The 13,551-nt window shown below is 40.6% G+C and overlaps 1 protein-coding gene across 1 annotated transcript in view; it reads left to right on the top strand.

The window, feature by feature from the left end:
- LOC116996498 (peroxisomal acyl-coenzyme A oxidase 3-like) overlaps positions 1-13,551 on the top strand; it is a 32,856-nt gene continuing 19,305 nt past the window's right edge. Inside the window, 7 exon segments of the mRNA XM_033060223.1 lie at positions 1-75; positions 2,251-2,428; positions 3,781-4,014; positions 5,014-5,085; positions 5,815-5,904; positions 6,357-6,500; positions 7,340-7,428. Of these exon segments, the coding sequence (XP_032916114.1) occupies positions 2,261-2,428; positions 3,781-4,014; positions 5,014-5,085; positions 5,815-5,904; positions 6,357-6,500; positions 7,340-7,428 (797 nt within the window). The 5' untranslated portion in view covers positions 1-75; positions 2,251-2,260.

The raw sequence follows: 13,551 nt of genomic DNA, 5'->3' as shown, positions 1-13,551 counted from the left end.
CCCGCCGCGCCGGGAGGCGGAGCGCGGCGCGGGCTGCTCCCGTCAGTTCCCGAGGCGGAGACGGCGCGGCCGCAGGTACGTAGCTGGTCCCCTTGCTCCGGCCTGCGGATCTGAGGCTCCGAGTGCCGCAGGAAACCGCGGCGGTGCCGTCCTGCGGCTGAAAACACGGGGAGCTGCCGGCTCCCACAGGGCGTGAGGCTGGAGGCTCATCACCTCACGGCGGCTCTGTTTGGGGAGGGTCTGTGCCCTGTGAGCGGGTGCTGAGGAGCTGCGTGAAAACGCCTCCTGAGAGCGAACTGCAGAACGGACAGCTGACTGACACTGGGTAGTCAGCCCGGCCCGTCAGGGACACATCTCAGTCCGCTTTTTGTAGCAAAGAGCAGCACGTTTCGTAGTGTGTTTTTGCCTTGTCTGGGCTGTAGCGGGGCTCGGCCGTGCCCTGCAGCCGCACAGAAGCGTTCGTGCCCTGCCTTTGCCCTGCCGGGGCTATCCTGCTCTGTCAGCGCAGTGCTTGGAAATGCAGAGCCGCTAGAAGATAAAACAAATCACTGGTTATATCATCTCATAGCCATACGGGTACGATATCATTATTCCTGACAACTGCCAAATGTCTGATCTGTGTCACTGTTCCTTAAGATCGGTGAGGACAGTACCCTGCGAACTGACCTTTCCCCTCGTGATCTGTGACTCGGTTTTGGTGCCCAGGTATGAATTTTAATTACTACAGGAGCACTTTCCACGGGAAAGGGTTTCCAACTCAGCATTTCGCAGTGCAACTGCAGCAGTTCTTTGCCAATTGAAAGCAATGTGGTTTTTATTTCCGCCTTCACACACGTTTCAAAATTTCAGAGCAAGATTGAAATTACCACTGAAGTTACTCTTTAGGGCAGCCCGTTGTTACTTTCCTATTGTAACCACCTGTTTTGATTTCTTAATTAGTTTTGAAACTATTGACTTGGAACCAAATTATATTGAAACATTGTGTGAAGTCAGAGAATTTGTAATGTATTTTAAGTACAGAACATTTTTAATGAACTCCTAGATTTTCTCATTCGTGTGATATCACTGGTTTGCAGTGTAAATAAAGTTAGATGCAATAGTTGCAATATTACAATGTGATTTTTTTCTCTTTTATGAGTGAAAAGTCTCCAACTGCTGCCTGATTTACCTGTTTTCCAGTTAGAAGTGTAGTATCTGTTTATTTGGCTGGAGGTGGAAACACTTTCTCAATGTCTTTGTATTCCGCCTCTCTTTTCAAACCTGTTGTTCGGTACTGGAGCTGCTTCTTCCTAGAACTGATTTGGAAGTCACATGCAGAAATACTATCCTGCTGTTCTCTCCTATTTTTTTTACTGCTCAGACCTAGAGGATGACCTCCATAAAAGGATAAGGTTGAAAGAAAAGAGAGGTGTCAAAGAGACATATCGAGATGATGAGGGGGACAAAGGAGTGGAAAAAGACTGCTGAAATACTTCTCAACTTTCTTATGTTCAAGGTTTATACTGAGCCCTTGGCCAACCCTGGGCCAGGATGTCCTGCCTATACCTTTGAGTTGATTCTTTCAGCAGTCCCATTAAATCGTGGCCGGCTTCTGCTGCCCTGTCCAGTGGTTTTTGCACCCTCCAAGCCCCACAGAGATCTCTGCTGTCAGTGGTGGCTGGGATCACTGGGTGTTGGCTGTGTGCAGCAGAGGGCTCTTCAACACCAGCTTCTGGAAGCAGCAGCAGATCAGTCTCTACTTCTCTGTGCCAGGTTCTAGTGAAAAGCAAGATTCTCCTCTCCTGAGCCAGTGCAGTTGTCTACTGACAGGGAAATCCTGCAGGGTCTGAGCAGTTTTATAGTGCTCTTGCCTGACCGTCCATAGATGCACACAACAAGTTGCCAGCAGACTTCATGGGTCCTTACTCCATTTGTTGTTTAAGACATGGTGTTTTCTCACCTGGGTCTTTTATCACCCCCTTCCTTATCACATGATATGGTGATAACCAGTGGTGTCCCTGTTTCAGATTAAGCTCAAATTTTAATTAAAAAGGTGATGTAATTTGTTTACATTGGATCAAAGGCATTTTTTCTTACTTTGCACCTGGCCAGTTGAATTAGAAAAAGGGAAGTTGCCTCTGCAGTGCTGTACTCACAGATTTAAATAACTCCATGGATTTAATTAATAACTCTTTTAATTTCTTTTTATAATTAAAAAAACCCCCAGACATCTGTGGTGCTTTAGTTTGTGTTTTGTCTTGTTTGCTGCAGTTAGCTAACAATGGCATCCACACTGAATCAGAAGGAAGTGTCTGGCAACCAAAATTCATGGGATAGTTTGCTACCAGATTGCCCTAAGGGCCCGCTTTCCACATATCGTAAGAAAGCGTCCTTCAACTGGAAGGAGATGGCAGTGTTCATAGATGGTGAAGATATCATCCAGCTCAAGGTAAATTCTGCAAGAATTGTAAGCATGTTTTGATTGTGGATATAGCAGTAGAAGTATGTTTGGTTTGTTTTGTTTTTTTTTAGAGAGAGTATAGTTAATAATACTCTGCAAATATGGAGCATGAAGAAATTTGATTTGCAGCCAATTTAAGCAATCTATTCTGCTGTCTCATAAGACTTATTTAATTACTCAACAACAGTACAGGGGAGACCAGCAGGTGCTACATTTCAGAACTTGAGTGTTCGTTTCAAACTGAGAAAGAACTGTATTCTACCATATTTCTTTACTGTTTGCATTAAATCACAAATCTCATGGTTTTGCAAGGCACTTATGCAGAGCTAAGTTCAAGCCACTGTTAAACAGTATTTCTGTCTTACTTTGACCTGATATTCTACAATGTCGTGTGCTTGCATTAGTGCTTATGTGGCATTGCAGTTGGAGATTAGCATGCAAACCTTGCTGAAAGCTAACCCTACCGAGAAAAGAGATTAACTGCAGCACAAGAGATGGTGTGGAAATGAATGATTTGGAGGAGAAAGAACCAGCTTTCTGAAGGAGGTGTAGATTTACATGGATTCAAGTTAATCTTGAATCTTCACCATAATTATAAAAATCCTAGGAGGTAGATCAGAGCAATCAAAAAGGCCTGGTTCTGCATCTGACTGGTATGTGTTAGAGCACAGAAAAAACCACAAGTGCTCTGTGTGAAGGAGTTTCACAGCTGTAGAGTTGTTCACACAGAGAAAGGGAATGACTGCCCTTCAAAGGAAAGCATAGGAAGTCTGGGTTTCTTCCTTCTTATGTGAAAGACAATTAAGAAGATGTGGATATCTTGAAGACACAGCTCTGGGATAAAAAGTACCATAATATATTCTCTAATACAAAAATAATCCAAATTAAAACATTAAAACATGAACATCCCCACATTGAAGGGCTGCATATGATGGTTCGATTAAATGGAGCCTTTTTCAACTTCCATGTGGGAACAGAGCAATTGTGAAGTTTAACCTTTATCCTCAGACTGAGGGACTTTTGCCTCTTAGGTTCTGCCAGCAGCTTCATCTATTGAGATAGTGAAGCCTGCTACACAAAGCAAATAAGTTTTACCATACCGTTCTTGTAAATTCAGAGTGAATCCCCTTCGTGGTGAAGGGGATGTCATAATATTTAGCTGCATGAGCTGTATATATGACAGACCATTTAAATATATTCTCTAATTTTCTGGAATTTTTGCTTGAGAAGTTTATAGCTTCCAGCAAACAATTGTAATTTGAGACCCGGTGTTACTCTAGAAGAAAGTTAACTCTTTTTGTTAATGCTAATATTCTCATGTCAGTTTTTCCCCCTCCCAGAACAGAATCTTCTCTGCTCTGGAAAATGATCCTCTCTTTGCACATCATCCTGGAGAAGATTTGTGCCGTGAGAAATACCAGGAGCTGACATTCCTGCGCTGTAAAAGACTCTTTGAGTATGAATTTCTTACTCAGGCAGAGGCAATGAAGAACCCATTAAGGTTTTTTTATATGGTGCTCTTTATAGGAATGTACGACTGGTCTCTGTCACTCCAGCTTTGCTTACATTGTGGTGTAAGTACAGTTCAAGGGCTGTACTGGTGTATGTTTGAATTTAAGTAACTTCTGATACCGTAATTCTGTTGCTTTATTCCTATTTTATTAAAATTTGATCTTTTCCTCATCCCTTCTTTTTAAAAATAGTATAAAGTTTTAAGTGTCTCGAAGAGTCAGAGAGGTGTGGGTAATCTTTGTTGTTACCCACCTGTCCCCACTGAGATCCCACCTGGAAAATAAGGGTGAAACAGTACACACAGAGATGCAGAACAAATTTTTGATGCCTTCTTTTGTTTACTCCTCTGCCTCCTCTCTAGGGCAGCCAAAGAACTTGGTTGTTGGTGTCTCTGTATTTGCTAAAGTTTTGCGGGTATCAGAAACTTACCTGCTTTAGCCCCAGTGTCTTAATGAGTAGCAGAATCCAGAAGGAATGAAAAGCAGTTTAACATTTCTCACTGACATCAGTGACTGAATTCTGTTAATCAGTTGTTTCCCAGATGCGTCTCTCGCAAAGCGTACTCAACATAGCTGGTCATATTATCAGTTGAATTAATTAATTTATTGTTATTATTCACATAGCTGGGGAACATCTAGGAATTAGAGTTTTGTTGTGTGAATATCTATGTAGAGAAATTGAAGGTAGCTTTCAAATTGGGTTTCTTGTTTAATCCTGAAGGAACTACCTTCAGTTCCCAATCTGTTTGCAGTAAAATGAACTAAAATAGTCTTTAAGTTTTCCTTTGCTCAAGGGAACATCACTAAGGACAAGTGGAAAGCATTTTCAAGCATTTGCTATGAAGGCTTGAACAGGTTAGAGCTGCAACAAGTTCAGTCATCTGTAAAAGGACCTTGAAAAGATGAAATCCTGACTTACCTCCCCCAACTATAGTCTAATTATAGTTTACTGTGCAGCCCACTTTCCCTGGTCTTTTTATTGGACATCACTGTTAAAAATCATGTGCAATTCATGCTTTTCATCACAGGGCACTGATTTAATTTATTATTATGTTTTTACAGGTATTTGCAGGTCCAATTATGAGTGCTTCTAAGAGATTTGGACACATTTTGAAACAAGTTTATAGCATGGAGGTAATTCTTTATAATAATTTGTAAGAAATGGACACTATTAGAATTGTGTCACTATTTGCAGTTTTGTGTTATTGCTGATCTCTTTATGTACCTAGGTACCTCTGAATAGCAAAAGGAAAGGCCATGGAGCAAATTCAAGCATTGGCTGTCCTCACTACTAGCTTATAAACCTCTTCCTGGACATGTTTTAGACTGTCCAAGTAAACATGCAGGAAAAATTTGGGAACTTTTCCCAAAAGGCAATATAGATGACATTACACCAGTTTAGGTTCTGTCCAGAGTAATTTCAGAGTATCCTACTAGGATACTCTCAACTTTGATGTGTTGCCATAAAATTTCCATTCTAATGCTATAAATTGGAAAATAATTAATGCCAAAGAAACACCACGTGGATTTCAGTGGGGACTTAGGACCAAGTACTCTGCAGAATAAATGCAGCCTGTCTGATACAGAAGGTGCCAATCCTGAACACTTTCTCCAGTCTAGGCCACGTGGGCAGCATTCACTGTCTGGCCAGACTCTCCTTGATTTTGAAAGATTAATATTTTGAGTGCGCTTAAACTGAACTTGGTTCTTTTGTTGCTCTTTGTTGCTTCCTGTTTTGTTTTGGGTTTTTTTTCTTTGCCAAGTTACTCCCCAATAGCTGAATTTGAAATTATTTGCAAGTCTTGCAGTTTTAATTAATGTAATATTGTGGTCTTGAATTGTGTTCTGTATCTCCTTATTTAGATTTTCGGATGTTTTGCTCTGACTGAACTCAGCCATGGAACTAACACCAAAGGCATAAGGACTACAGCCACATTTGATCCTAGCACTCAGGTTAGTCCTGGATGCACACTGTCAACCAGGCTTCCTTTCATATAAAACTCTGTGAGAAGAAGTTGTTGCCTGCACAGGCTTCAGCTCTCAAAGCTGAAACAGCTCTCTCAGTTCTTTACTTGAACTCACAGCTCAGTTTAACCTAAGATCTGGGAAATGCTTCCCAGTCCATTAATCTGCTTTTTTTTTAACTGCTTAAACAAGGAATTAAAAAAGCTGAGTTTCAGATTTACAATGAGGCAGTGAGCTTTTTGAATTCTAAATTTTTTTCCTTATTACATGTATTCTCTCCAAAGTTGAACACAATAAGAGAGATCTCGGGTGCTGGAATGTAGTACAGAATAAAATCCTGGCAGTTAATGAATGTTTTCAAAACATTGCCAGGGTGATAAAAAATATAACCATGACCTGATTTTTATTATTTATATAATTTACTTCTTTCCTGGCTACAGGAATTTGTCATCAATACACCTGACTTTGAAGCTGCAAAGTTCTGGGTTGGTAATATGGGAAAACATGCCACTCATGCAGTTTTGTATGCCCAGCTCTATACTCCTGATGGACAGTGCCAAGGATTACATTCCTTTATTGTACAGGTAGGCTGGAAATTTTATTATTTTTTATTCTTTATTTTTATTCTTTTGAGGAAGAGTGGGTTCACATTAAAGACTTTGTTATACTGTTATTTATACCTGACAGCGGATTATTTATTTTATGCCTTCACAGTTTATTGCAATTGTAACCAGGATACTTTTTTAAAATGTTCACTGATTTTATGAAGGTAGAGCTAGTTTTATACTGCCAGTTTTCTGCAAAAACTTCTGAAGATACAAAAGAGCTGAAAAGTCTCAAAATTATCATGGTACTTTTATAGTTATAACTCAACTATGTTGTATGAAATCCTGAAAGTCTTGCACAGGGCTTAGGATGATTTATGTCTGCCAATGCTGCAGGCTGATCTGTATGAAATCTTCAAAGTTCTACCACAGAAATAATTTTATAAGATTAAAGACGTTGGAAAATGTTGGTGCTGTAGAAATCTTGTACATAGTAATATGAACAAGTTGCAGACTGAGCAAAGTTTATTGCATAACCAGGGAATATCTCAAAGCTGATTGTTGCATAAAAATTGCATTGGTTTCTGCTGTGTCTGTGTACACATGAAGGAGATTTCAGTGCTAGTCTGATGTGAGCAGTCATCAGTGTTGAGGGATATTTAACACAGTGATGTAATTAGTGTCATCTTCCAAAGTAATTTTCATTAAAGTATCTATGTCATGAATGAGAGGATGCATAAGTACAAGTAATATCCAGGATTATGTGCTTGAAAGAAACAGAGATCTCTTTATCATTAGTAAGTTTTCAAACTTTGAGAAATTCAGCCAGTAACTTTCATTGTTCCATTGCTGAAATGTTTTGTTTCGCTTCTCTACAGATTCGAGATACAAAAACTCTCCTGCCAATGCCAGGTGTGATGGTGGGTGACATAGGAAAGAAAATTGGGCAGAATGGCTTGGATAATGGGTAAGTCAATAGAGAAAACATTCTAGCTTGTATCACAATGTAGTGGTGCAAAGATTAGTTACATAGCTCTGCATAAACACATAAACTTTAGATGGTAAAGAAGGATTTCACTTCTTTATGCCTCAGATTTTCTTCTTTCTGTTGATTCAGTTTGTTACAGATTTATGTACTGTCCTTCAAAACAGACCATTGCAGTAAACATATAAATGCAGTTTACATATCCTAAAGTATCCTGGTTTCAAATGTTATGGCTTTGACTGTCTTTCCAGAAGGTTATAGGAGTTTCATGGTTGTTTAGCTCATTATCATCGATTCTCTGTTTCCTGAAGACAAAGAAGAAATAAATGTTAAAAAACCTGAAACAACTCAAAATTAATTTATAGAGGAAAACTGAGAAAGACTTGTTTAAGGTTTGGTGGGTTTTTCCTGCTTCTGCATTACAGACTAGTAGCCACCAGATGGCACAGCAGCATGGGCCTGAGAAATCGAAATATTTTCCAACTTCATATTTCTTTAGAAGTGTTTAAATTCTGGTGTTCGTTCTTATATTGCAATATAGATTTATGTGCAACACAGGACAGAAGAGTATGCTTGTTATGTGACCTTAAAATGTACACAATTTTAAATCCAATTCTCCTTTATCTACTGGGAAAATAGTCTTTCTTAAAATATTGATAATAATTGAATAATTTGAAATTATAATCCATGAAGTACCCTTTAAATGAGATACCAGTGACTTCCTATCTTATCGTCAGATGGAGTCCCTTATCTTATTTGACATCAAATGTCATTTAAAGCAATCATAGGGCATTCCTGTTTACTCTGTATATGTTTTTTAAAAAAAACTTTTGTTATGTTCAAACAGTGCCCAAAGAGCTCTGGCCTTGGATATTGGTCTCTTAAGTATGCATTAAGACAGTCCCTGCATTAGAAACCTTAAGACAGAACTTGGAGATTAAGAGAGAAGGATGAGGGAGCCCAAGGTTATCCACAGATGCCCCTTCTTTAGCTAAAAACTCATTTAGCTGAAAACTCTGTTCCTGAACTACCTCAGCTACCTTCTTTTTTTTTGGAGTGGTCTAAGATTAGAGGCATGCCATGCCAACATTGTTCTCAAGAACCAGGGGACCAAGTTTTGTTCTGCATCATTCCTGCTCACACTGAGATGTCAGAAGTGTCAGGGCTTGTGGATGTCAGCTCTCAGAGGTACATGAAGGTCGTGATGGGGACTGGACAGGAAGTTCTGCATTTGCAGAGGCAGCAAGCCATGCCACCCTAGAAAATGGACTCTAGGTTGCATGATCTGAAAAATCCCAGGACCCACATGGAGATACTTCACCAGACACTGCCTTGTCAAGGTGTTCTCCTTGGCTGTTTAGCAATCTTACACCCTCATTTATCCCAGAGAAAGCACAGACTTGTATGCCGAGAGGAGAAAACCTTCCCTTGTGCTGGGACTACAAGTGTTAGTCTTCACTACATGCATTGCCAGGTTTTTTTGTATGTGTGTGTGGAGTCTGGTTCAACTAGCCTGAACACTTAGTAAATCAGGTCTATTTCCATGTAGTTACACTCAAGATATGTGGTCACAGTGGGGATCAGAGTCTGATATCTCTGACAGAGATATTTTATTTTGTTCCTGTGCTTCAAGAAATTCATGCTAATAATTTTCAATATGGATACAGAGAGTTAAGGTCCTGAACACTAATGAAGGTCAAGAAATTCCAGAGCCTCCTTGGAAAGCTATTGATTTATGCTGTGTAAGAAAACAGAGTAGCTGATTGTAGTTGTCCATTCTGGCTTTGAAAAACAGTTAATCTCTTGTTGTTTGGCTGGAAGCTGGTTTCCTGCTAATGTAGACTGTAATGTTTTTAGTAAGAGAAAGAATGTCAGAACTAATGTGGGAATTTTTGCAGTATAAATCCATTTCTAAAATTATCTTTCCAAATAATTCTCATAGTTTCATAATTTGAATGTCCAAAAATCACATGGTGTTTGTAGGTTTTCACACAGAATCACAGAATCTCTGGGTTGGAAGAGACCTTCAAGATCATCAAGTCCAACCCATGCCCTAACATCTCCACTAGACCATGGCACCAAGTGCCACATCCAGTCTTTTTTTAAATATATCCAGGGATGGTGGCTCCACCACCTCCCCCAGCAGATCATTCCAATATTTTATCACTCTTTCTGTGAAAAGTCAATATTTTATCACTCTTTCTGTGAAAAGTTTTTTCCTAGTGTCCAACCTGTATTTCCCTTGGTGCAGCTTGAGGCGGTGTCCTCTTTCTGTCAGTTGCTGCCTGGAAAAAGAGAATAACCCCACCTGACCACAGCCACCTTTCAGGGAGCTATAGAGAGTGATAAGGTCACCCCTGAGTCTCCTTTTCTCCAGGCTGAACAGCCCCAGCTCCCTCAGCTGTTCCTCAGAGGGTTTGTGTTCCAAGCCCCTCCCCAGTCTCGTTGCCTCCTCTGGACGTGCTCAAGCATCTCCACGTCCTCCCTGAACTGAGGGGCCAGAACTGGACACAGCACTCAAGGTGTGACCTCACCAGTGCTGAGTACAGGGGAAGAATGACCTCCCTGCTCCTGTTGGCCACACTATTCCTGATCCAGGCCAGGGGCCATTGGCCTTCTTGGCCACCAGGGCACACTGCTGGCTCATGTTCAGCTGGCTGCTGACCAGTGCCCCCAGGTCCCTTCCTGCCTGGGCACTGTCCAGCCACACCATCCCCAGCCTATAGCACTGCAGGGGTTGTTGTGGCCAAAATGCAGGACTGGGCACTTGGACTTGTTAAACTTCATCTTATTGGACTCTGCCCATCCATCCAACTGTTCCAGGTCTCTCTGCAGTGCCCTCCTGCCTTCCAACTGATCGATACACGCTCCCAGCTTAGTGTCATCTGCAAATTTACTAATGAAGGACTCAGTAACCTCATCCATGTCATCAATGAAAATATTGAACAGGACAGGCCCCAGCACAGACCCCTGGAGGACACCCCTGGTGACAGATCCCCAGCTGGATGCAGCACTGTTCATCACCACTCTGGGCCCAGCCGTCCAACCAGTTCATAACCCAGCACAGAGTGCTCCTGTCCAAGCCACAGGCTGACAGCTTTTCCAGATGTGTGCTGTGGGAGACTGTGTCAAAGGTCTTGCTGAAATCCAGGCACACAACATCTACAGCATTTCTTGCATCCATGAGGCAGATCACCTGGTTATAAAAGGAGATCAGCCTGGTCAAGCATGACCTGCCCCTCCTAAACCCGTGCTGGCTGGGTCTGATACCCTGGCCATCCTCTGAGTGCTGTGTGATGGCACTCAGTATAAACTGTTGTATTTCTAACTTTAGCTGCCCTGACCAAAAAGAAAAAAAAGACAAAATCACTGTAAAATATTTTTAAATACTTTTTTTTCTCTAGGAAATTTAGAATAATTTGTGTAATCAATGCATAAAGGGGTAAAAGTAGAACTCTGTTATTTCTTATGCAGAGTTTAGACTGGTTTTGTTTTGTTAGCAAAGTTAAATCAGACTGCCAGCAGGGGATGCAAATGCTTTAGTCTTTCTTTTATAGTATTAAAATGTCCACCTGTTGCTAGTGCTCTGTCATTCTTTGAAATATACTGCTCCCTCAGGACCCAAAATGGTGAGGGGAAAAAAACAACAAACTAATGAAAAAATCCTTGAGTATCTGGGATTCCAGGGGCTTTTCAATAAAATGCATGGCAGGCATAAAGAGTGGGGAAGGGGACACACATAAAGCAAGAGCTGGGCTATGTGTTCGTGTGCATTGCTGTTTCCTTCCTTTGGTGTGGGGGTTTTTGTTGGGGTTTTTGTTTTGGTTTGGTTTTTTTTGGATGAGCAGGGGAAGGATATACCTTAGATACTGGAACATTGCCCAAATTACCCATTGTTTTTGTGCACATTAGTAAATGATTCACATCACACGGAATTGGTGGTGAACTAGTTTCATGTCCAGTTTTAACTAGCAGCAAATTTCTGCTTTCCCCTCTTCAGAGATGGAAATGATGCCCAACTGAATCTGCATGGGGAAGAGTGAAAATCAGCTATAATTATATTTCTGAAGTGGTGTTTGCCATGCCTGTCTTTGTAAAACATGTTGAGCAGATAAAACCTTTTGTAAGGGGAGAACTAGAAGAACGAAACTATCATTTTACCTTAAGTCTTTGTAGGAGAGAAGTGAGTCTTTCCAGAGGAAGAATTGTTAACTGGATCTAATGATAATTGTGGGCTTGGGAAAACTGATGGGGTTTGTTAGCTGTTTAACAGCCTTTCGTGTACGATTAAAATGTGGTCAATCGTTGCACACATATAACACACTGAGATTTTCAGCATGTTCTCTAACAATTAGTGAGGCCAGATTCTGTTTTCTGGATATTGAAAACAAAACGCCCAAGAATAAATGGGTAAAGGAGATTTGTTGGACAGAAAAGCAATAAAGTGTGTAAAATAATCCCTTCTAGGTGGTTTAAAAAGCCCTCACTATAATTCATGTATATTGGTAAAGATGGCATATATCACATGGCTTCCAAGCTGTTACAAATTGCTCTAAAATGGGTAATTCATCATTTGTTTCTTTGTTTGTTACTATTTCAGTATCACTGCTAGTAATGCATTATGATTCTGCTACTGCTGGTTTAAGGGCAGAACAAATGAAAGTCCAGTCCTTTTTGTCTTCTACTCTTTATCCTCTTCATGCTCATTTAGATTTTGAACTGTCGCAGTTATTTCACTAGGAAGATGGGAGATATAATACATTATTAAAGCCTAAATAGACTTTGGAGTTTCATCTTTCAATCTGAAACAGTAGTTTAGTGAAGATAATATCCATAATCAGCTTCTTTGGTTATTTGCTTCTACTCCTACACTGCCTTTTTCTTTCTGCTGTGATGAACATTTATGTACCTGCAAGGGACTCAGCTAGGGAACTGGAACTACCTGAAAACTAATGAAAAAAAAAACTCATCAGTTTTTACTGTCTTCATTCAGATAATTTGTCAGGTCTGGTTCGCTGCAAGACCTTAGAGTGTCTGTTTCAGTACGGGAAAAAGAACAGAGATGTAAGAAATGGAGTGTAAAAATCAGTCTTGCTTCCCAAATAAACAAGCTTGGGCTTGTTTAATATTTTTTATTGACTTACAGCCTCTGACCTAAGTTTCAAACAATTACAGTAGCAATGAAGTGGCTATAGAGAAAAAAGGATGTTAAAATGCCTGTACCTGTATTTAGGTTATCTGAATATACCGTGAATACTTTAGTCCTTGTGAAAAGTGCCACTTGCACAGTAAAACTAGGTATTTTGCAAACACATTTGCATGTATACAGTTTAAGTTAAAGCTGTGACTTTTTGCAGCAGAGTCATTGGCATTTCCCTGCTTTGCCTTCCTCATGTAGTTTGTGCAGTCAGGGTTGGACACAATGTGGGTCCATTCAGTGCTGTGCATGTTCCTGGGCTGTGGTCACTGCTGCAGAGTGCTGCCTTATCCCCTCATTTCTGTCATGTTCTTGTGCCTCAAAATTCTACAGCCATAGCTACTTCACACTAAAAGGCACTTGGTGTGGGTGAAAATGGGGAAAGGTAGATTTAGATCTGGTCACACATTTGGTTTTTGACCCACAAAAATACAACCTCACATCTACAGTGAACTTCAACCAACCGTTTTTGTTCTTTAGCAGAGCTCTGTGAGCTCTCAACAGCTGCAGGAGTCTGCACATCCAGAGCTCCTCGCAACACTGCACTTGGACTGTAAGAACTTAGTGTGAGTGGGTCTTTGCCTGTTAGGTTAGGAGGCTTATAAACTGCTATGTTGTTTTGTCATTGCTATTGAGCATTACTGTTCAGAGCTGCATTCTTAGATTAGAGCCTTGATTGTAGAAAATAAAACTAAAATACTGCCATGCAGTTTTCCTCAGTTTCACTGTAACTCTTTTCAACTTCAACCTTTCTTTGAGCTCAGTCTAGAGTATGTGGCAATTTTCTTTCTTTATGCAAGTTTTTCATCAAACCTCTGAAATGTTATTCTTCCCAAGGTTTACTGTATCCCATAAACAGTCCTGATATCAGTTGACTCACAGCCTTCCAATACCATTCACCTGCTTTC

This window comes from Catharus ustulatus, chromosome 5 (genome assembly GCF_009819885.2).
Source record: "Catharus ustulatus isolate bCatUst1 chromosome 5, bCatUst1.pri.v2, whole genome shotgun sequence".
In the NCBI taxonomy this organism is placed as follows: domain Eukaryota; kingdom Metazoa; phylum Chordata; class Aves; order Passeriformes; family Turdidae; genus Catharus; species Catharus ustulatus.
The sequence above is the reverse complement of the archived record's forward strand: the minus strand, read 5'-3'. Positions and strand labels throughout refer to the sequence as shown.